At 45.8% G+C, this 24541-nt stretch overlaps 1 protein-coding gene and 1 long non-coding RNA gene across 10 annotated transcripts in view; one reads left to right on the top strand and one right to left on the bottom strand.

The window, feature by feature from the left end:
• The window catches only part of Ash2l (ASH2 like, histone lysine methyltransferase complex subunit), a 32606-nt gene that overhangs the window by 7587 nt on the left and 478 nt on the right, over positions 1-24541 (bottom strand). The window contains exons 2-12 of one of the 9 annotated variants that reach the window (XM_031339387.1): positions 22075-22248; positions 13585-13648; positions 13328-13473; positions 11520-11608; positions 10898-10992; positions 9103-9198; positions 7637-7732; positions 6244-6319; positions 5457-5474; positions 3872-3965; positions 2329-2546 (exon numbers count right to left, since the gene is read on the bottom strand). In XM_031339387.1, coding sequence (XP_031195247.1) covers positions 2329-2546; positions 3872-3965; positions 5457-5474; positions 6244-6319; positions 7637-7732; positions 9103-9198; positions 10898-10992; positions 11520-11608; positions 13328-13473; positions 13585-13648; positions 22075-22235 — 1153 coding nt within the window. In that variant the 5' untranslated portion in view covers positions 22236-22248. The other 8 variants (XM_031339391.1, XM_031339393.1, XM_031339386.1 and 5 more) reach the window with 8 other exon arrangements.
• LOC116069069 lies at positions 13958-17680 on the top strand. Its single transcript, XR_004109826.1, has 3 exons — positions 13958-14421; positions 14573-14786; positions 17200-17680. It is a non-coding gene; the product is annotated as an uncharacterized LOC116069069 (long non-coding RNA).

Raw genomic sequence — 24541 nt, forward strand, 5'->3', positions numbered from 1 at the left:
GGGAGAGATGGGAGGTCCCAAAACAGTAGAATACATCAGGAAATCAACCTGTCTGACTATCACAGTGAGAAAAGTAGGGGAAACAATCAATGGGTACTAAAGCCAAATAGAGCTGCACACAAACCCTGTAATGACGTCTCACAGTAGTTGTGCCTTTTCTGACAAGTCCATTCTGTGTGTGTAGTGTGTGTGGTGCTGGGGAATGACCTCAAGGCCTCATGGACACCATGTAAGTTCTACACGACTGAGCTACAGCCATACCCTATTAAAAACAAAAACCACGTTCTTATATTCTGGCACTACAACAAGTTCCTGGCCAAGGATACTGTACTTCCTGAGATTGTCTTAAGTGGGTATTAACAGGCAAGTAAATATACTACAATCATCCACAGTTATCTAGTCAGTCAGTTTTCTTGTTCTTGTTAAGTTTCCCACTGTTGAAAAAATAAGTTACAAATACATAAAAAAGGAAGGCCATGGAAACATCCAATGGTGTTTGGCTGGAATCCCAAGTGTTAATATGAATTCTCCAGGACTGCAGATGTATGTACAGGTTAGCTTACAAATGCCCTCCTCTCCCCTCCAAGGCACTCTAGAGGCACTGAGACCCACTAATGTGAGCTTACTTGCTGTGGTTTAGATGTGGTTTGAGTTTCTCTCCCACAGAGTTTGTGTGAAAAGCTCAGTTACTGTGTGGTTGTACTGAGATGGTGCAATTTTTAAGTTGTACTTGGTGAGCATAATTAGTCCCAGGACATTACCCAGAAAGAATCTTAACGCGGGTCTGTGGAGAAGACAAGCTCTTGAGAACAGGTTATTACAAAGGGATTTTGGCTGACCTAGTGACATTTCTACTGCTGTAACAAATACCAAATGTAAAGTCCAGTGCCTGGGATTCCCAGGGCTTGGTAGTTGCACGTCTCTGGTTCTGTCACCTAGACCACATCCACCACGTCTCAGGATCAGACAGGAGCCACTCCACACCTGCTGCTGTCCTGGGCAGTGTTCCTATGGTCCCGGCATCTACAATATCCTGAGCCATCCACTGCAACTGAGCTGTACTTTCACCAGCAGCCTTGCCTGGCCTCTCTGTAGGGATTCCATTCCTGCACATGGTGCCAGGCCTCAATTTCTCTGCATGCCTCCTCAAATCCAGCAGCCTTCATTACAATTGAGCTGCATCACCACCAACAGTTTCCTGGCCATACTTCAGCAACTCCAACCTTATGGAATGGCCCTTCTATGACCCCTCCAATCCTGAGGTTTCCCCTGTAACTGAATGGCACCTTCATCAATAGCCTCTCCCAGCCCGTCACAGTGCTGGGTCTCAGCTGTTTCCCGTGACGTGACCCCTGCACTACTGCAGCTTGAATGTTGCCACACATCACCAAGTTTGGCTGACAGCTTGAAAAGCAGCCGTGGCCCACTCTGGACCAAAGTTCCCTGTGCTGGCCCTGAGGAAACACTTCCCAGAAGAGTTCACCTCAGTGCTGCTGGTCTCCTCTTAATCAGTTGATTCTTGCCGGGCGGTGGTGGCGCACGCCTTTGATCCCAGCACTTGGGAGGCCAGAGGCAGGTGGATTTCTGAGTTCAAGGCCAGCCTGGTCTACAGAGTGAGTTCCAGGACAGCCAGGGCTACACAGAGAAACCTTGCCTTGAAAAACAAACAACAAACAAACAAACAAACAAACAAACAAAACAAAAAAAATCAGTTGATTCTTCAGCCCCAGTTGACCAGAAACTACAAATTCTTAACACAAAATATCAAATACCCAGTCTTAGCAGGACTCTTGGCTTCCCTCTGAAGCCTCCATTGTTCCCACTGCTCTCAGCATTACCGTCCAAGCTCCCATAGCTCTGCACTCCGACTGCTTTTCCAGCCCCAAGTTCTAAACACGTGCACTATCTTCCCCAGCACAGTGGGGGCCTGTCGCCGCAGTCCTTCACAGTCCTGATTTCTATTGCTGTGAGAAGCGTCATGACCAAAAGCAACTTGAGGAGAAGGGTTTCTTTCAGTGTACACTTCCACATCACAGTCCGTCGCTGAGGGAAGGCAGCACATAAACTAAAGCAGAAACCATTGAGGAACGTTGCTTCCTGGCCTGCTTTCCATAGTGTGTTCAAGTTACTTTCTTTTATAGCCCAGAACCAGGGATAGCATCACCTCCAGTGGGCTGAGCCCTCCCACATCAACTATCAATCAAGAAAATCCCTTACAGATTGTCCACATGCCAATCTGATGGAGGCATTTTCTCAGTGTGGATTCCCTCTTCCCAGAACAAAAAACTAAGCAGCACAATTTCTAAGCGATCATTAAAACTTACACACCTCGATCGTGCAGGGCTAACAAGACTCGTTCGTATAAGCAGGCTCTGTAGAGGTCTCCAGGAATAGGTTTTCCCGCCCAGCAGTCAAGTTCAAGCTTCTCTGGGTCGGGGGCATGAGGATCGGGCTCAGCTAGAATATAGCGATAGCCATCTTTGTTAAATGGATGTTCCAAAGGATAGCCGTGAGGAGGGAGACGCTGAGCAGAAAATAAAGGGTCACTGAAAAAAAGAGAAACAAAATGAAGCACAGAGCCCCTCCCTCCAGTTTGCCTGTGCTCTGTCCTCTAAGAAAGGCTCTGGGTTGCTGAACTTCACAACAAAAGCTTTATTTAACCTCAGCAAATCACCTGACGCCCTGCAAAGATTTGGTTAAATTACTTGTAGTTTGTAGGGCCTCACAACCTACTCCTGGGGACTCTACACATGTGCTGTCAGTACAAACTGAGCAGACACATTAAGGGAGGACGGAACAGGAGAAAAAGGGCAAATGTGGCTGCTTTCTTTTAGTACATTTATTTCATTTCTTAAAGACTTGTCTTTACTTTATGTATTTGTTTTGGCTGATATGTATATTAATGCATCACACATGTGCTTGTCCATGGATGCCAGAAGGCGGCATTAGATAGATAACCCTGGAACTGTAATTACAGGTATCGTACGTAAGTCACCATGTAGGTGCTAGGAACCAAATCCAGGTCCTCTTCAAGAGCATCAAGTGCTTTTTATCACAGAGTCCTATCTCCAGACCCCATTTTACTTTAACTTTTGAGACAGCATGAAATCCCAGGTTGGCCTACAGCTCACTATGTAGCCAAGAATGACCTGGAAACTCTGATCCTCCTACTGCTGCCTTCCAGTATAAGGATTACAGGCACGTGCCAACACCCCTTGTTTAGACAATTCTGGGGGTCAAACCGAGGGAATCTGCATATGTTAGGAAGAACTCTACCAACTGAGCTATACACATCTTCAGGCCTGCTCAGTCCATTCAGTATGGAAACTGAGCCACACACATGTCCAGCTCTCTTTATTTCATTTAGGACATAAACCCAGGGACAGAAACCTGGAGGCAGGAGATTTACTCTCAGCTGGCAGTCTAAATCAGAAGTAACCTGGATTTCATCACCTCAGCTTTGGACAAAGGGAAAGGCAGAGAGTGAGAAGTGAGAGGCAGGACAGGCAGGACACTTAGTAAGCTTTGTTTCTTGGTCCCCATCTAGCCTCAGATCTCAGCAGGGAAGTTTCTCCGTCAGAACAGAAAGCACTACTATCAGGACTGTTGCTATCTGTTGTTTCAATGAGGGGAGCTCAACCTGGGGCCTCACCATGTCAAACAAGCCCTCTAGCACTGAGCTGTAGTCCCAGAGCAAGGATCTATTTTGTAGTAATGAGTTCAAACAAGAGAAGACCTCACTTGAAGTTATTACCAGGGGCTCAGGACTCACTGAAAACAAACAAACAAAACCTAAGAATATGGTTCTTCCCCTTTCAGTGGATTCTGCCCACAGCAGGCACCCAGGGACTAAGTGGGGTGGGGATCACACCTTCTGGCCTTCTTGGTGGTCCCTGTTGTCCCTCCGTCTTGCTGCTTACGCTTGGCTCCTCTTCCTTTCCCACTGCTTCCTGCTGCGATCCCCCCTTTGAAGAGAAGGCAGATCATTTTCACAGAGCCACTATGGCGGCGTAAGGGCACTCAAAGCCTATGGCGACTTCCATTCCCAATGTGCATTTGTGTAACATCACAAACGGTTTTCTTCTTGACCTATGCTGAATTTTAGCCTGGCTTTAAAAAGATCAGCTGTATCTCACAGCCAACATTCAGACAGTAGGGTCACATGAATCTAGTACACCTGACATCTGAGTTACATCTTCAACCTTCCTTTCTTCCTTAATAAACAAACAGATAGAAAACCAAGCAATCAATCAGCTAATCAGTGTGTGTGGAGGTCAGAGGACGGCTCGGTAGAGTTACTTCTGCACTGCCCATGGTCCCAGGAACTAACTAACGTGGCCAGGCTTGCAGCAGGTGCTGCCTTTCTAGGAAGCCGTCTTTCCAGCCCTTTCCTAATGGACTGTAGCCAATGGTACTTCATGGGGTTGTGACACAAATGCATCTGTACCCAAATTCCAAGCACCCACAGCTAAAAAGAATGAAAACACTGCATGGACTGTAGTTATTCACCACTTAATATAAACATCAATAAAAACATCCCTACTGAAGGTCAATGTCCACTTGCTTCAACTGCATAATGTATTTCATAAACATATAGAGGCATTATCTACATAAAGCACTTGAATATCCAACAAGACAAAACTACACCAAACATAGAAAACAAAAACAAAACTACTACAAAGGTGTTTCTCTCCAGTGTTTGTAAATTTATCACGGTCATACAGAAAAGAACAGCAGCTTTAAATTTAGTAAGCAATTTTCAGTTCCATATCAATATACTTAAACTGTGCCAATGAATTCAGTAGGCTACATTACTCTGGTTTGTAGATTTAAGGGCAAATAAAACAATTCATATATTTTATAAAGAAAGTACTTTGTAATTTTTTCCCTTTCTATTATTCCTCTCAGTTTGTTTTTCTCTTTCCAGAAAATGGTCCCCGAACTGCAGGAAAACACCTTTATGTCACAACTGCATAGAATACTATGTATAAATTTGGGACAAGCTTGGAAATTATCAGCAGCTCTGCTGTAATAAAGGAATGAGGACATGGAGAGCAGGTCATATTCTGCACACACAGTACCAGGTTAATGCACAATGTCCTTTTATGAACCCAGCTGCTATTCATACAGCTCATAAAAGGCTTCATGTTGAACAGCTGTGGTGACATGATAATCAATCAAAAGCCTGCCAAATCCTCAGCTGCTGTTTGGCAGTGCTTGAGCAGAGTAAGCAACACTGAAGGGTTGCTGACTGGCCATGACAGGCAGAATATGACAACATCAAGCTTTGATTCCCACCATTAAACTGGAACTACAGCTTCATAGTAAGTGCCGCCACACCACTTTCACAATGCTTTAAAATTATGGAGTTTAGCTTCTACCAAAGCTCAGCGAAAAGCACTTCAAACCACAAGATACTTAAGTCTGAGGCTGAAAGAAGGCAGAGAGGAATTCACCTCCCAAAGTGGCTCCACCTGTAAGAACAGAAGTGGCACTATGTATTGTCAGGTATCAACAGCCCAAAGGGAAAGCATGGTGTAAGAACAGAAACAATACACTCGCATTTCCAGCACGCCTTACAAAGTTAACTGTGGACTGTATTATAGAGTTAAGATGCTCCAATTCTAAAGACAAGCTAATGAATATTGCCATGTGTAGGATGGATATTCACTAAGCTACTGCCTGGCCCCTAGTTTTTATTAGATTAGCAACAAAGAGAATTCCCTCTATTAGTTAGCTGGATTACTAAAAAAAGGGCTGGGATGTGGGGAAGGAAGCCATAGAGGGTGAACCATACAGAAATGCTGACAGATGAATATGCTGAAATATTCAGGGCAAGAAAAAAATTAGTTGGACAAAGGCAACTTGTCAAGCCATTGTTGAGCTATGGAAAAGAGTGGCGATCAAATGAATTTCCCAGATTAGGTGTTTGTTATCATACAGATGTGGAGTCTAAGAAAAATGCAGGAGTCTAACCTTCAAAGTATGCACTATCTTACATGAAATCCACCTCACTTTAGTCCTAACTGAATTTGGATAGATGGACATTATTAATGTCTGATGTATGCATAATTAGAAATTCAGAGCACATACCATCAGTATGTAAAACAAATGTGTAATATACTAATAAGACCTAAAAGCATTTTAGTAACTGCCAAGGTTTGGCTCCTCCTAAAGAACACCCGACTGCAGGCAAGGCTTTCATTATTCACAAGGCTTCTGACAAGATACTTAAGCACGTACCATTGAGGGTCCCACTAGCAGACACAGCGCTGCTTTGTTTCTGGTTGTCATAAGCAGGACCAATACTACTAAGATCCTAGAAGAAGAAATATCCTAGTAAAAAAAAGGCCACATGAGCAAATTAATCTGGCAACTGCTCCAAAAAATGGACAAAATTAGAGCACAGAAAATGAAAGTCATGTCCTAAAAAGCTGTAGGCCTCACCTCGGATGCTTCAGGGCTAGAGGAGGAGCATGAGCAAGGCAGGCCACGAGTCAGGGCCACAATGGCTCCAGGAGGGAAACCACCAATCAACTGGGTGGGCAAGAGCTGCACAGCAGGCCAAGACACCGAGGTCCCCTCACCCTGACCCACACAGCTGAGCTGTCCCATTGTATGAGACAGCAATTTGAGTTTTCACTGTCCATGCTACAACAGTGACCACCGAGAGGAACCCGCAGCTCTTCAAATCTGCACGGGCAGCACATGACCCCCCCCCCCCCAAGCGTTTGGGAAGGTGGCTGAGGACAGAGTTCCTGAGCTTGTGCCACACTGACAGATCTCATCTCAAAAAGGCAGCACGTCAGACACTTACGGCAAATCTTCTGAGCTGCCAATGGGTCCTTTTCTCTGCCGCAGCAGCAACAACAACAACAAATGGAAACTTCCTTTTCCCATTAAGGTTCTAACAACAGATTTCCCCAAAAATTTCTTTACAATAAAGAATGTTTCTAGGAGCAAAATTTTAGCTATCAGTAAGATCAGAAAAAAACTTACAAAGTAAGCCTAACACTGAAGAACAACCAGAATCAAAACTGGTTCCTGAACCAGGCATGGCGTCTCACACATGTAAGCCCAGCAAGTGGAAGGCTGAGGCGGGAAGAAAGATCATGAGTTTAAGCTAACCTGGGCTACAGTGAGATCTTGTGACAAAAAGATCACTGCCAACTCCTAGGAACTGGGGAGCAGGGAATATGAACTCATATTCTTATGCTTGAACACTTTTTTTTTTTTGAGTCAAAGCCTCATGTAGCCCAGGCTGGCCTCAAACTCATGATCCTCCTTGTTTGCACCTCCTTAGTGCACTACCATGGGTACACCATGACTCCCAGGCAAGGACTCTTATCAACTCAGCAACCTCTCCAGCCACTGCTTCACCACCCCGACATGGCTTCTGATAAGAAAAGAATATGGGACTGGAGACATGGCTCAGTGGTTAAGAGCATTTGCTGCTCTCCCAGTGATCCCAAGTTGGGGTCCCCAGCACCCACATGGAAGCTCACAATTGTTTCTGGGGCTCTGCTCCACACCCTCTTCTGGTCTCTACAGGAACTACACAAACACAGTGAACAGACCTCACATATGAGAGAGAGACAGAGACACACACAGAGCCTATGAAGGAAGATGAATGCACCTGATCCAGAAGTCCAAATTTGGGGTAATCTTCCTCTGGGTCTTTGCTCCCGGGATCAGGGTGTTCCTTGACCAAGAACACATCTCTTTCCTTACTCTAAAAGGAAACGACAGCTTAGTAATAATCAACGTTTTACTCAGAAGTGCAGAGATCCTCACCAACTGCAATAACAATTCCTAAAAGCATTCCCCAAGCCCCTAAAGTTCCTCGTATTAGAAAATTAGCACATGACCAGAACAACTCAAGTGAGAGCACTTAGAGCTGGGGTAGGCTGGGAGGCGTGAAGACCTGGGTCTGAGCCCTAGCACCACATGAGTACCGAGCATGGCGGCTCACATGTAAGCCCAGTTACTTGGAACCCTGAGGCAGGAAGAGTGACTATAAGTTACAACTGTAGTGGCACTCTGGAGGGAGAAGGTCAGAGGTCAGTCACCCTTGGCTACACACTGAGTTCAAGGCCTGGGCTACAAGGCAAGAGAACAGTGGGAGCCAGTGCTGCACAACCCTCCTCTCTCCTCCTGCCTGGGGTAAGCAGGCTTCTGTTCAGATCAAGACTTTTCTTACGTAATGAAAAAATAAATGTATCCAAATGTAATCTACAATTAAATCTGCAAAGTTGTGGTGGACAGAGATGGCTGGAGCAGAGGGTGGCTCAGTGGTTCAGAGCATTTGCTGCTTTTCCAGAGGATCCAGGGTTAGTTCCCAGCATCAATATCAGGTAACTCAAAGCCATCTGCAATTTCAATTCCAGGGAATCCAATGGCCCTTTCTAGTCTCCATGGGCACTGGATACACATGGTACATATACACACATTCAAGCATATACATATAAAATAGACAAATCTTAAAAAAAAGGAGAAGGGTAGCCGGGCAGTGGTGGCGCATGCCTTTAATCCCAGCACTTGGGAGGCAGAGGCAGGTGGATTTCTGAGTTCGAGGCCAGCCTGGTCTACAGAGTGAGTTCCAGGACAGCCAAGGCTACACAGAGAAACCCTGTCTCAAAAACCAAAAAAAAAAAAAAAAAAAAAAAAAAAAAAAAAAAAGACAAGAGTTTCAGCATATAAAAGGAGTCTTAGAGGAGAATGATATTCACATAAGATGGTAACTAACTGAATTTGTATAAAAAAATTAAAATTTGTAACTACCTGTATCTCACTCATTCAATGATTAACATCAAATGGCCTGCATAGTCTCAGCCATCACATTATTTTTATTTATTTATTTATTTATTTTTTCAAGACAGGGTTTCTTGGTATAGCCCTGGCTGTTCTGGAACTCACTCTGTAGAGCAGGCTGGCCTAGAACTCAGAAATCCGCCTGCCTCTGCCTCCCAAGTGCTGGGATTAAAGGCGTGCGCCACCACCGCCTGGTGCCATCACATTATTTTAACTAAAGAATATGTATCGATTAGAAACAATACTGGCCTTTTGAAACTGATCATGTCCATTCAGTTTTAATTTACTTACCATTGTTTTGACAATGTTATTGGGCCAAGTCATTTTTCCAGGTCTCTGTCTGGTTGTCATACATTCCCAGTATTTATCAATAAATGGTATAATATCCTATTTTAAGAAATAAAATATATTAAGAATTATAGTTGTTTTCAAAGTTACACGCAGACACACGCACGCACACACGCACATCCCTTTTCAAAAACTTCATTACAATTAAAATAAAAATCAGCCTGTAGCTCTTAGGTACTGAAGGAATATTCAATTGTATAAAATAACATATGGCCTGCAGGGTGCTCAGGTTTAACAGTTTCAGCACTTGAGAGGCTAAGGCAGGAAGGTGGCTATGAATTCTAGGCCAGGGCAACTGAGTAAAAATCTGTCTCAAATAAACAACAACCCACCAACCAAATATAGATTTCAAATGAGTTTAGAGAGATTTTAGTTGCTCAGCGCTTATCCCCGCAGAAGTTGTATTCCCTTCTGTGGCCGCAAAGTGACTTCCAAGCTTTGTCCCTGTGTCCTGAGGACACATTCTTCTGGACGACCTACAGAAACCCCACTCTTCTTCGTAACTGAGGCGGAACTCTGAAGCTTCTAAGTTCACCCTGCACAGCTCTATTTCTGCTCTTAATATTTAGAACTACTGATCACTCGGAATCATCAACTAAAGACCCTTAAGTCACTCTGTGTCTTTTCTTACAACCTTAATAACCAGAACCACATGAATTTAAAGTTTCAGGCACTTCACCTCCGCCAGGCTCCCTTACAGCTATCTTGATGGTGGCCCGTTTGCCAGTTCTTGTTAATTTGACTGGAACAATGTCTGACCTTGGTCTGCTGATATCACATCAGCACCATTTCACAAAAGCCTACTGCCAACATAGTTTATTCCATGAAAACTAAGCATTTACTGTGCAGAAAAGGAATTGGATTGGAAAAATGTACAGAAAGTACTGTTATTCCACAAAATGAGGAGTTCAGAAACTTGTGGGGACATGTCAAAAGGTTTTGGCCATCAAGGTGACAAAGCTATCCTGGTCAAATGTGAGAAACCCAGTGGACTATATAGCAAAGTTATGTATTATTGTTTCTAAGGTCACAATGAAAGCTACATGAGATTAACTCAAACACAGGAGAATATGGTAAAGCCCAGGGAAGCAGGAGCTCTATAAGCCCACTGACTTACAATACAGTGCTCTTTTACAGTGTGCTTCTCATTTGGAATCTACACTCTAAAACAGTGATTAATAACTCCCTACAGCAGTGTGTCGTGGTGGCTCCCATCCTTCCCATCTCTGGCCTCATTTGGCCAGTTAGCAATTTTTCCCACAGGGACAAGGATGAACAAGATCAGAAACCAGAGTCAGCTTTGTGCTCTTTCCAGGGAAAGCTAAGGCAGTTATACCTTTAGCATAAGGAAGTGTTCCCTGTGACCTTAGAGAGAATCAAGGACAGAGGTTTTTGTTTTTTGAAACAAGGCCAAACTGGAAGGCTAATGCAGGTTATGAGCTTGAAGATACCAGTTCCAGGCCAGCCAAGGCTGGAGACTGGTTTACACCAGACCAGAGTATGGGATAGATGACTTGCTTGCTTCCAAAAGCCAAAAGTTTTATTTAGGGACTGATAATACTAACAGCTAAGCCAAATGACATCTACTAGATAACTGGTAAATTATAATTTCCATATATGGAAAAATGAGGTAACTGCTACATGATTTACTCAGAAAAACTGAGAACATGTTAAAAAGGTAGCCAGAAGTTCTACCTGACTCTTCACCACACTGCAATGACATTAATTCTAACTCTACCTTATCTTTGGAGAACATGGTTTTCGGATGTTCATCCTGTGTTCGAGACTGCCATGTCAAGTTCGCCAAAGCACTAAGGCACATTTCTTTTAAATCTATCAATTAAAAAAATAAAAGGTAAAAGATGTATTTGTTAAATCTCGACTTCTACCAACAAGAGTGTATTCAATATAACAGGTGTGAAGGTTAGTTTCAATTTGACACAATCTAAAACCACCTAACAAGAGAGTCTCAGTGAGGGATTATCTCCATCAGGTTAAGCTGTGTGCTAGTCTGTGAGGGATTATTGTGATTCTGTGGAATTCAGAAAGCCTGCCCACTATGGGCAGTACTATTTCCTGGACAGGGTATCCTGAACTATGTAAGTAGAAGAAAGCAAGCAGAGCTTAACCCTCCAGCCCTGTACTCTAAGTATGAGGTAGGTCAGTGTGGCCAGCTCCCTCGGATGCCTGCTGCTGCGATGTGCACACTGTGAAGTCATGACAAAGTGTAACCTGGAACTGTAAATATCAAACTAATTCCCACCAGCTCTTAGGCAAAGGTGTCCTAAGTGTGCTAACCCAGATCTCTTCTGTTTCCCAGGAACAATCATCTTTTTAAAATACTCTGGAGTTGTTCTTACTTGCTTGCTTCCGGAGGAAGTAGGTATTCCCACTGTGATGGCAGACATTGCAATGGAAGCTGTAGTTGGTCATAAAAGGTAGACATGACCTGTGGATGAGCCGGATTACACAGATTAGTGAACCACTCAACACATTTCTATGCCTTCCTTTAAAAAGTTTATTATTGCCAGGCAGTGGTGGTACATGCCTTTAATCCCAGCACTTGGGAGGCAGAAACAGGGGGATTTCTGAGCTCAAGGCTAGCCTGGTCTACAGAGTGAGTTCCAGGACAGCCAGGGCTACACAGAGAAACCCGGTCTCAAAAAAAAAAAAAAAAAAAAAGTTTATTATTAGTAATAGCATTCGTACACATGATGCATGTGTGGGCACATGACCCAGGGTGTACATGTCCCAAGGTGCACAGCTCCAAGGGACCTGGAGCCCACATCCAACCCCATGACTCAGTTCTCTTCTTCCATCTTCATACGCTTCTAGGGACCAATCTCAGGTCTCAAGGCTTACTCAGGAAGTGTCTATCTGCCCATTCATAAGCCTTCTCTGAGATAGGGCCTGGTCTAGAATTAGCAAAGGCTCATACAACCTGGAACTCGTGGCCCTCCTGCTTCAGCTTCCCAAGCACCTGACTTACAGGTGTGCACAACCAGCTCCACTCAATAGAATTTTCCCCTTCAAGACAAAAAGTCTTAAGGTCTAGCTCTGGCTGGCCTGATATGCAACTATGCAGCCGAGCCTGGCCTCAAAATTAACAAAGACCAGAGGATTCCTGCAATTTTAAGACCAACATGGTCTACAAAGGGCACCCCAGGCCATCCAGGGTTATATAGTTAAGAGAGCCACTGACTTTAGCCAGGCAGTGGTGGCGCACGCCTTTAATCCCAGCACTTGGGAGGCAGAGGTAGGCGGATTTCTGAGTTCGAGGCCAGCCTAGTCTACAGAGTGAGTTCCAGGACAGCCAGAGCTACATAGAGAAACCCTGTCTCCAAAAACAAAACACACACACACACACACACACACACACACACACACACACAGCTCATTATTACCTACTACTCCTCCACAGAAGAGGAGACCCTTCGCTCTGAATATAATATGATTTTAATTCTCCAGAATAGGTACAAGTTTAGACATAAGGTTTTTTTCCGTAAGATACCAACTGGGCTACATTATAAGCAATGAGAAAGGAAATAAAGTATGCTTTAGACATGAAAAGCACGGATCACCTCAATATTTTTGAGAAATTACAAACATTTCTCTCCAGTGATGGTGATCCACCCAGGGCTTTGCACATAGTAGGCAAGTAAGTACACCACGACAGAACACCACACCTTCAAATGTTCATGAAAACAGGCCTTGCCCACTGTAAATACCAAACCCAAAATACACAAAATATAGTCTCAAATTACATAATCTCTTCTAATTGCACAATCAGATTGTAAGGTGAAAAGCAGGGATAATGCCCACACTCATCATACCTAGTACAACTCTCATCTCAATACTTTAAAACATGCCAAAGGAATGGAAACAATTCTTCAGTCAGCATCTGGTCACTGAATAGGGTTAGTGAGCACAGAATACTACACACTGGTTTTTTTTGGTATATTTAAAAATACTTCTCAATTTTCTTGAGATTAACATATGATTAGGTAATTTTCCCTTCCATCCCTGGAACTGGGTGGGGTTCCTGGACCATTGTGAGCTGCCATGCACATGCTGGGCATCAAACCCAAACCTTTGGAAGGGCAACTGGTGCCCTTAAGTGCTAAGCCATCTCCCCAGGACCGTGCTCTAAGCCACAGAATGTACTCACGATGTGTCTATTCCAAAGGTGTCAGCGGTGAACCATTTTGTACATATTCCACACTGCAACTCGACCTCTCCCAACTGCCGCCCATTCTCCTCATCCACAGAGCCCGCCTGGGTGTCCATCACTTCTGAAGTGTCTCCAGCACCTTCCTGGAGCAATAAGAGAATCAAATGGGCTGACTGACTACATTTTAAAAACTAGATTAAAATTTCTACAACAAAATCTAGTTTGCCTTTCGAAGGCCTGAAAGAAGCACTTACCAAAGTATCTTTTCCATTAGAAGACTCTGTCTCCAGGCCACTTACATCAACCAAGGTTGCATCCCTGTAACAAAAAGGCAAACATCAAAACGCCTACTCCTGAACAATAACAAACAAACACTGGTCCAAATACTGACGGACGTCCTACTCTTATGCCCTTTCTGGCTAAGCATATCCTGAGCGGGATACCCAAGCAAACAATCCTGAGCATCAGGAGGGAGGTTGTCAAGGCAACCGTGTTCCCGGCTTAACTTTGTCCCACCGGTTTCCTAGTGCACTCAGCTAACGAGGGCAGGCTTCCTCCCTCGCGTGTCTCAGGACCGGGTACTAGGCGAGGGACCCTAGGTCTTCCGGGGTGCAGGGGCGGCTGGAGAGAGGAGAATACGCTCGGCTCACGCTGGTGCCGGTGGGAGTGGGGTCTGAGGTGCGGTCTGGAGCCGAGCCGGCTGGGCTGCGGAGGAGACCCGGCAGGCCGAGCCGTTGCCCGCAGGGCCTGGACGCGGAGGGCGGCACGGAGCGGCGCGAGCCGCCGGGGTCCCATGAGGGGCGGGCCCGCGCGCGTTCGCGGGGGCTGCGGAGGTCTTACCCACTCTCCGCCTCTCCAGAGCCGGTCTCCGCTCCCGGTGCGGCCGCCGGCCCCTCTCCAGCCCCAGCGGCCGCCGGCTCCGTCTCTCTGTCTTCCGCCGTTGTGGCACTTGCAGCTGCTCCAGCACCAGAGCCGGAGCCTGCACCAGGGCCAGGACCTGCTCCAGTCGCCGCCATTGCTGCTACTTCCCAAACTCTCGCGAGAATACATCCGTGCGGCGAGTTGCCACCGCGCGTGGCACTCTTAAAGTGGTAAAGACCTTTTTTGGGGGGGACCCACCACTTACTAGTGAATCGCGCTCGTTGAGCCCGCCGCTTGAAGGCCAGAAAAGGCAGGGCGCAACTCGGATTGCCCAGGTTTGAAGGAAGCCACTCACGACGCCTGTCGTTTGCTTTCCTCTAGGATTTGCGTTTTTAAAAACGTCTGCTCATTCTCGTGGCTAGGAGTGGAGATCACTGCGCACACGAGGATTTGAGGCTCTCGCTCACACTAAAACGTGGGGAACTTCCGAACCACCACCAACCTCTCCCTGGCTCCCGCCTGTTGTGAGCTTCTATAACGTTTCCAAAGGCTCTCGCGGAGACTACGTAGAGAGCCGGATTCCCGACAGCTGGAGGTAGTGGAGGGTGGAAAAGACGCTAGGGAGGCAGGCCTCTGGCCAGAGGAGGCTAGAAGTGTTGTGCGCTCTAGGAGCACAAAGAGCTAGTTTTAGGAGAGTAAAGCCCCAGGGGAGAGGCGGCACCAGAGTTCAGCCGGGTGTGCTGCTTAGCGAAAAGAAGGGCAGAAACGAGTGGGAACGGCATGATAGCTGGTAGTTAGAGCATACGGTCTCTAAACTCCACTCCAGCAGAAACTGCCGCCTCACCCCCAGTGTGTGCACGCGCGCTTCACAGATGTGTGGGAATGGGCAGGTGAGGGGGATCATAGTGTGAGAATAGCTTTTTTTCCCCTCCACTATGTGAGTTCCGGGAATCCAACTCAGGCTTGGCAAGCAAGTGCCTTTGCCCACTGAGCCATCTCACGGACCATACATTTGCTGTTTTAAAATTACAAACGCACTTAGATCACTGATAAGTTTTCAGTTGTTAGGACAAAGTGCCGCCGTGACCAAAAATATCTTAAGCAGGAGGCGGAGTTTATTTTGGTTGAAGGGCTCAGAGAGATAAGAGTCCTGGATGGTGAAGAGATAAGGCAGCAAGCAGCGGAAAAGGCTTGATGTTGGTATTCTGTATAAACTCCACCCCCACAGATACCTGGCAGCAGCCGGGTATGCTCCGCCCCACAGTTACCTGGCAACGGCCAGGTAGGCCTGATCCTATAAAAGGGGCTGCTTGCCCCCTCCTCTCTCTTACTCCTGCTCCTCTCCCTTGCCTCTTGCCCCACTGTTCCTCCCCCCCAACCCCACGTGGTCATGGCCGGCCCCTACTTCTCAACTCTATCCTCTCTGCCTTTCTCTGCCTCTGCTACCCTCTTAACTCCCCCACCCCCCGCCCTGAATAATCTCTAGTCTATACTATACAGATGTGTGTCTGGTCCCTCTCGGGGAGGGGATGCCTTCTCTCACACCCCGCCAGAACATATTTTTATAGCTCTTTCTCTTTTTATGATCACAACAGCTCCCATTCTTTAGCAGATTCACCAAGCAGACAGGGAGAACTTCAAGGAAGCCGCTTCCCTTTTTACTTGTAAGCTTGTCTCTAGTGACATACCTCCTAAGACTCCCCAAGACTGTGGGGGACACTTCTTACGCAAACCACCACAGACCATATTCCTCTAGAAGTAGGTAGCATGGGCTGGGAGCAGAGCCTAGCATGCCGAAGCCCCGGGATAAATGACACGAACTAGATAGACAGTTCTGAGTCTAAGAGTGTCTGCATTCAACACTGCAAAAGAAAGCTTCTCTGGCAAAAGGCTGAGAGCGGCATCAACCTACTGCTCTAAGCAAACACTTGGGATGGCAGTTTGGTGACATGTTCATTTAGCAAAAACAACAGTAGCATGTCTCGTTCTCCCCCTTCCCCCTGCCCCCCCCATCCCCATTCTGATCCAAGAAACATTGAGGTTTCTTCAGGAAAATAGCTTTGAATGATGTTAGCAGACTCAGCTAAACATCTGTCCAAAAGAACCAAGAACGTAAGAGACCTGGGTAGAAACCACCGTACCTCCCTTATGTCATGCAATGGAGGGTTTCACAGGAAATGCAGCAAGTTCCCACGTAAGCATTTTGGCAAGGGGTGTCCATTTCCAAGGCCTTCAGGAAGGTTTAGTCAGTAAAGAAGGTGTGGAGGAGCCTTTAATCCCAGCACTTGGGAGGCAGAGGCAGGCAGATTTCTGAGTTCCAGGCCAGCCTGGTCTAAAGAGTGAGTTCCAGGACAGCTAGGGCTACACAGAGAAACCCTGTCTCGAAAAACAAAAACAAAAAACAAAGAAAAAGAAAATATTACTGGCGAGATGGCTCATTGGGTAAAAGCACTGACTGCTCTTCCAAAGGTCCTGAGTTCAGATCCCAGCAACCACATAGTGGCTCACAACCACCCTTAATGAAATCTGACGCCTTCTTTTGATTCATCTGAAGACAGCTACAGTGAATTACACCTGAGTGAGCAGAGTGGGGATGGCAGAAGTCCTGAGTTCAATTCCCAGCAGCCACACACATGATAGCTCACGGCCATCTACACAGCTACAGTGAACTCATACACATAAAATAATAATAAAAAAAAAAGGTGTGGGGGGGAGGGGTGTGGTGAAGTTGACACTCATTCAAGGACACTGCTTGGCTGTTCCCAGGGCTCTCAGGCGCCCAACACACTAGGGCCTCTCACCCTCGGAGCCATGAGTGTTTGATTAGGTTTACAGTTCCAGGCATGGATTCCTTCTTGTGGAACAGGCCTCTGATCTAAGCAGAAAGGGCTTGGTTAACCCCAGAACAGCCATGCAGCTATTGTAGGGACATGTCTTATCTGGCAGGTTGGTATCGTAGTTCATGGGGGTTCCCATTTGAATCAGACGCTACATCGCTTTTCCTCCAGCAGTCCCCACAGAGCCTCCCCGCACTATGATCTGGCCAGCATGGAGGGCGTTTTTAGGTTGGTTCCAGGAGGATTTCTTAACCTGCCATAAGCAACTTCAGCAATATGGTCTTACCATCTACTACTGGTCGGCAACCAAGAGGAACAGCAAACCTCCCTGACCAACAACGCACAAGGAGAGACCTCTAACCTGGCTTGGGGATTTTTGTTTAATAAGCTGTGACTCCTGAAAGCAGCAGTGTCCACCCATGCTAGGTACCCCATTAATCTTTTTCTCTAGCTTTTAAAGAAACAGTTACAGAATCCTGTTTCCACTGTGATTTTTATATATCTTTTGTTTTGGATAACCCACCCCCATTTCCACCCTGGTTTTCGCCCCCTCTTTGTACTACCTGCATTTCAATATCCCCCTTCTCTCTGTACTTCTTTAAGCCCCTTAAAATATTTTTCTGGTTCCAAGATAAAGCAGTTGCTTACGTAATCTTAAGACTTTGTTTACCGTTTAGGTCTTAAAGGGGAGCACACCTGCACATGTGATACATTTGACAGAGTCTAGCTTATAGTAGACATTCAAAAGGGCATCTACTGCTTTTCCAGCATACTCAGAGAACTGTCTTAGGAAACGTTGAATGTAATATTGCTAAGGACTTGTCTGCCTCCCAATCTCCAAACACAGGGTTGCGTCTGTCACAGAGTAACTCAATAACTTCATGAAATGTTATCAAATTTGAAACTAGCTGCATGGATAATTCCACTTTAAATTAGCACTCCACTGCAATGGGCATATGCTCACTCACGCGTGCGTGTGTGCATGTACACACAGACACAACTGTGGCACTATCCAGGAATGTAGGGTATTACCCACCTATCAGTTTGCAATGAGAAGAGTGAAATATGGAGTAAAGCAGTGTAAACAACGCGAGTCTATGTAGATTCATAATTCATTCCCATAACACATAGTTCTAAAGATCTGTAATTTACACATTCAGTCACCAAATGATGATGAACTTCACTCGACTTGCTAGGTGCAATGTTAGATACGGGTGCTTAGTGCTGAGTAAAAGAAGCAGGAAACACTATTTGTGGAGCACACAGACTTAGAGGAGAGAACAGAAAACAAACCACTAACATATTTAAGAGTACCATGGAGTGGGACAGAGAAAGGCCGAGGTGGAGGCAAGAGGTTCAGGTTCAAGCCAGCCTGGGCTATGAAGCCTGTCTCAAAGAAAACACCACTATCAATCCTTTACCAAGCAAACAAACGAAAACCAACAGAAAAGGGTCAGAATGCCAGAGGAGAGAGAGCCTCAGACCAGCTTGTGGGATTTGGCCCCCATAGAGGGGTCAGGAGGAGGGGCTCAGACCTGAGGAATTGGAGACCAGAAGGATGTCAGGTCCTAGACCTGAGCACTAGGCAGAGGAAGCAGAGATGGCACACCACAGAGCGCTGCACAATGAAGGACTCTGTATGGTCCCACTAAGAGGCCATGTGGCAGGCACACACAAAGGTGGCACGTGGGCAGGTGACCAATGATCTCAATTTGCCCAGGGCCCAACAGCTTCCCAGGCCATACAACATTAGACTGAGCAAGGGCCACATTTTGATTTGAGAAAGGGTCCTACAGTATAGCTTCCTATGTAGAGTACACTGGCTTTGAACTCTGTCTCTTCCCAAGTGTTAGGATTAAAGGTGTGCATCACCATGCCTAGACAGTTCTTGGTAACTGGGGAATGTTGCTTACCCTAGAGAACACATGTTTAAAGACCCCTGAATTTAAAACTACTTACTTACTTATATAGGTATAGGACAATTAAAATGACTTTATTAGTTGTTTGAAATTTTCAAAATATTTGAAATTTTTTGAAATTAAGAAAAGTGTTTTGGCTGGGCAGTGGTGGCACACGCCTTTAATCCTAGCACTTGGGAGGCAAAGGCAGGTGGATTTCTGAGTTCAAGGCCAGCCTGGTCTACAGAGTGAGTTCCAGGACAGCCAGGGCTAAACAGAGAAACCCTGCCTTGAAAAACAAAAACAAAAACAACAACAACAAAATATTGGCAATAGCTCCTCCTATTTATTTAGACAGGGTCGTACTGTGTAGCTCTGGTTGGCCTAGAGCCCATTCTGTAAACCAAGCTGGCTTGGAATTAAGAGATCTGCCTGAACCTGCTTCCCAAGGGCTGAGATGAAACGTGTCCCCCATGCCAGGATTGTTTATTGTTTTGCAATAAGGTCTACCTCAGCCTTGCTATGGAGCCAAAAATGACCTTGAACTTCCCACTTCCAAACGTTAGCTACAAGCATATGCCACTATTCTAGGCTGGATGTGGTACTTCAGTTCAAACCCAGGGCTTCGTGCACACCAGGCAAGCACTTAACCCATGGACCCACATCCTTAGCCCCACTTGCACACTCGTAATTTTAGAATTACACTTTTTTAGTGTGAGGCAGTGCACACTTGGGAGTTAGAGGCTACCTATGGAAAGTCGGTTCTCTCCGGTCTGGGGAACAGCAGGTGGTTGGTTATGCTTGGTGGCAAGTACCTCAGACCCGCTAAGCCTCCTCACTAGCTCCATGCTACAGTATGTACTGATGACAGAATATCAAGGAGAAAAATGGCCTAGTTATCTGAAAGAAAATGGAAAATGATGCCCAGATGACATACTGTTGAAAATATTAAATGGTGAAAGTCAAGGAAGTGAAAATAAATCTCGACAACCTAAGCAGAAGCAGTCTGAATAAGTGATGTGGACAAACGCCTGAACTTACTTCCCAATGTGCCATCAAGGAGGCACGTGTGTGGATAGATAGATAGATACACATATATACTCATACATACACACACAGGAGGGGGAGAGGGAGAGAAACAGAGACAAAGAATAAATGGAGTATAAGCCACATGTGGGCACATACTCAATCATAGAATCAAATGTGTGTGTGTATGATAAGCACATGAATCAGAGGCCAGAGGTATTGAATGCCTTGAAGCTGGAGTTCCAGTGCTTGTTCGAGCCACCTGACGTGGGTGCTAGGCACCAAGGTGAGGTCCTCTGAGCCATCCCTCCAGCTCTGTAAATGATTCTTCACTATTCTCCTTTCCTCTCTCTCCATTTTGAAAAGGGCCTGCACTACTTACTGGCATCTTTTTGATTAGAAGCCACTTTAGGATCAGAGACCCCATCTTCTATAGAGTCTCCATCTTGTACTATGCTGAATTCTAAGGGACAGTTAAATTCCCAGAAACGGCTTTGTCCCCAGGTGCCCCGTCTGAACTTAGACCACAATATCTCATCCTGTGCTTTGTTTGCTTAGCACCCAGTCAGGACTGAAATCCAGTACCGGCTAAAGAGGCTCTGACTGGCTGGTCTCCATCCAGGCCAAGTTATCAGGGAAGCCATCTGAGGTACTTGACAGGTAGCAACTGACTTTAAGGTGACAGGTATGAAAGAGAGTTGGAATAGACAACATGTATGTATTGGATTGGTTGCCCCTACCCTTGGAAGAAGCTGAGGAGGGCAACCCTATAGAAAGACCAGCAGTCTCAACTAACCTGGACCCACCCCCCCAACGAGATCTCTTGGACACTGAGTCACCAACTGGGCAGTATATACCAGCTGATGAGGCCCCTGACACATATACAGCTGAGGTCTGCCCTCAGCGAGAGACGAGGCACCTAACCCTCAAGAGACTGCTGACTGGAGGAGGTTGGTAAAGGGAGATTGAAGAATTAAAAAAAAAAAAAAAAAAGTTGCTCTGTCTTGTCCCCGCTGACATGGTTTAGATACTGCACCCAGCCATCTCCCTGATATATAGTACCACCTTTTTGAATAAAGAAACTTTTGTTGGCTGGAACTTCGTTTTCATGGTGTATTATTCTCAATCACGGATCGTAACATTTTCTTTTTTAAATAAATCACATTTAAAATGAACTAACTGTTCATGGGGTGGGGGGAGGAGGGAAAGCGTGTGCCTGCCATGTTGAAAATGTGGAGGTCAGAGGGAACAATGCTTAAGAACTGGCCCCTGAGGATTAAACCCAGGTCCTCAGGTTTTCTGGCAGGTCCTTTACCTGCTGGGTCATTTCATCTCACTGGCCTTCTTCTTAACTCCTTTCTTAAAACAAAATTATCACATTTACTTCTTATGATTTGCATGCATGTGCTTATGCGTGTACGCACAAGTGCGTGTGCTGGGGGGAGCCCGCCCCACCTCCACAATTCGCAGCCCTTGATATCTTCCCACTGTATGGGTCTAGGGGTTGAATTCGAGTGTTCGGCCTTGGCATCAGACCCTCTTACCAGCTCTCTTTTTATTTTCTCCACTCTCTTTTCTCTTTTGTAAAAGTACAGGGTCTTCTAGGCCCACTCTTGTTCCCAAAGGATAGAGACCTTTACAATTTTTTTTTTTTGTTTTGTGTTTTTGTTTTTCGAGACAGGGTTTCTCTGTGTCGCCCTGGCTGTCCTGGAACTCACTCTGTAGACCAGGCTGGCCTCGAATTTAGAAATCCACCTGCCTCTGCCTCCCAAGTCTGGGATTAAAGGCCTGCACCACCACTGCCCGGCTACCCTTGTCCTTTTTTTTTTAAAGATTTGTTTATATGTATATGCTTGAATGTGTCTATATGTACCATGTGTATCCAGTGCCCATGGAGACTAGAAAGGGCTATTGGATTCCCTGGAATTGGAATTACAGATGGCTTTGAGTCACCGGATATTGATGCTGATATTGATTAAAAGTGTGCGCCACCACCGCCCGGCAAGACCTTTACATTTGTTAATAAGGCTCTTGAACTACATGCGGGCAGATTCGGATCTATTCTAACCTGACTATGCTGGCCTTGCCTACTTCCCACTCACTTCCCAGCCACTGTGCTTACCTTACCTGCCATCTTGGTCTCGTCTTGGCCTTCTTCTTCACCCGTGTCTCAATGGCGACTGCCTGGCGACTTTCTCCTGTTGACCTCCCTTCTTCCTTCTTTCCACCGAGGCCCACCTCGCTGGGATCGGAAGTCCCGCCTCTCCGTCTCCTGCTAGCCATTGGCCGACCAGCTCTTTATTAACCAATCAGAAATGATGGAAAACAACTTTTGCATATCATTGGGACTGGTGACAGTTAACCAAGCGAACTTCCGGACTGCGCAGTAATCAGCATCTGAATACACAGCGCTCAAAACCATCCCCTCCCCCAACCACTCCTCTCAGCACCTAGCCTTGCCTCTCCTCTCCCTTCCCTTTCCTTCCCCTCCCCTCCTCTCCTCTCTTTTCTTCTCTCCTCTGCCCCCTGCTTTCTTTTTAGAAACAGGTCTCACTGTGTATCTCAGGCTGGCTTCAAACTCATCCTCTAACCTCAGTATCTAGAATTCTAGGCCACAGAGTGCTACCCACAACACTTAGCATAACATCTTTTCTTTTCTTTTCTCTTTTTTCGAGACAAGGTTTCTCTGTGTAGCCCTGGCTGTTCTGGAACTCACTCTGTAGATCAGGCTGGCCTGGAACTCAGAAATCCACCTGCCTCTGCCTCCCAAGTGCTGGGATAAACGGCACGGCCACCACTGCCGGGCACATCTTATATTTAGTTTTAAATATGCTCTTTAAAACATGGAATGCCAGGAATAAGTCTATCAAGCAATCGTTGTGTTTGACATATAATAAAACTATAAAATTAAGGAGACTCTTTACACCTTGAATGGTGACTTGTGCTCAGAGCTCCTAACACTTATACAAGAGTGTTAATGCCGCTGGAGACCCCTGGAGGCTTGTAGTAGAGATGACAGAAAAGCTTAGGGGCCAGACATAGACTGTGATAGCAGTCCAGGAGCAGACTTCTTTCTCCAGGAAACAGGGTGTTACACAAATCAGTAAGGCTGGGCTTCTGAGTAGCACAGGGCTTTCCCAGGCTCTTATCACCTCAGGTCTGATCATCCAGGGCCAGGGTGAGTCAGGCTCGCCCCTGGAGATTAAAATTCCACCTAGTGCTCAAGAGGTAAGGTATCACATTTCTGACTGCTTTGAAAGAGAGACTTAGAGGGGAGTTGTTTCGTTCTGAACTATGTTTGTTGAACCAGAGGTTTTACTGACAGGGAAGAGATAAAAACAAGACAGGAGGACTTGACAAGGAATAGATGAGGGGCCAGTTTGATGGTATCAAGCGACCAATCACATTACACTTATATAACACCTATACCCTACCATGAGCCATTCTTACTTAAAAGATAAACAAAAATATATCTCCCTAAATATATATAATTTAAAAACATAAATGATTCTTCAAAATGTATATAATTTTTGATGCTCTTAACTATATATATTTAAATTGTCAATTATCATCAAACCACACACCTACCATTTCATAGTCACCATGTGTGTGGGTGTGTGCATGTGACAACATATGTGTGTCCAGAACACCGGATTCTACTCCTTCATTGTTTTGGTGTAGGCAGCTGCCCAGATGATACACACGTGGCGGCAGCGATAGACGATTCCACTGCGCATGAGCAGGCTCACGCAGGTGCCCCTCCCGAGTGGGCTCATGCAAATTAGGTGTCTCCCAAGCGGGTGTATGCTAACCAATCATGCACCAAACCCGAGCAGGTGCGTGCTACCAAGCCCCTCCCAAGCAGGTGTATGCTTATGAGGTGATTGCCAGAGAACCAATCCAGTAGAACCACGAGGGCTTGGGCACGGGTATAAAAAGGGGCGCTCTCCAGACAGTCAGGGCGATGCAACGCCATTCCAGAAGAATGGCGACTACGCAGAGACAAAGTTCACAGACGCAGAGACAAAGTTCACAGAAGCGGGAAGAGCCGCAGCACCTAGAAGTGCGTTGGGAGGCGGGAGGAGGCGGTTTTTTTATTACGCCAAGAAGAGGCATAATACTTAAAAGAGCTGTGTAACACTTACAAACCTAAAAGAGCTGTTTAACACAAAAGAAAATTTCCTGAGTAAACTGTGGAGAGAAGAAGTCTCGTGTTTGGTCGTTATTGTGGCCGGCCAGCAAAGGCCCACCATATTTTGGCACAATTTTACAAATATATTTCAATATGCCTAACAAGATTACTGCACACATGTCACCAAAAAGAAAATTTGAGCCGGGGAATGGTGGTGCATGCCTTTAATCCCAGCACTTGGGAGGCAGAGGCCGGCGGATTTCTGAGTTCAAGGCCAGCCTGGTCTACAGAGTGAGTTCTAGGACAGCCAGGGCTAGACAGAAAAACCCTGTTTCAAAAAAAAAAAAGAAAATTGAAGTTGCTTGACTAAACAAGCCAATAGGTAGCTATTGGGAACCATGAGAGCCCTGAGATAAACATCCTGCCCCAGCTAATTGAGAACCCGGAGATTAACATC

This window comes from Mastomys coucha, unplaced genomic scaffold (assembly GCF_008632895.1).
Source record: "Mastomys coucha isolate ucsf_1 unplaced genomic scaffold, UCSF_Mcou_1 pScaffold22, whole genome shotgun sequence".
Classification (NCBI taxonomy): Eukaryota; Metazoa; Chordata; class Mammalia; order Rodentia; family Muridae; genus Mastomys; species Mastomys coucha.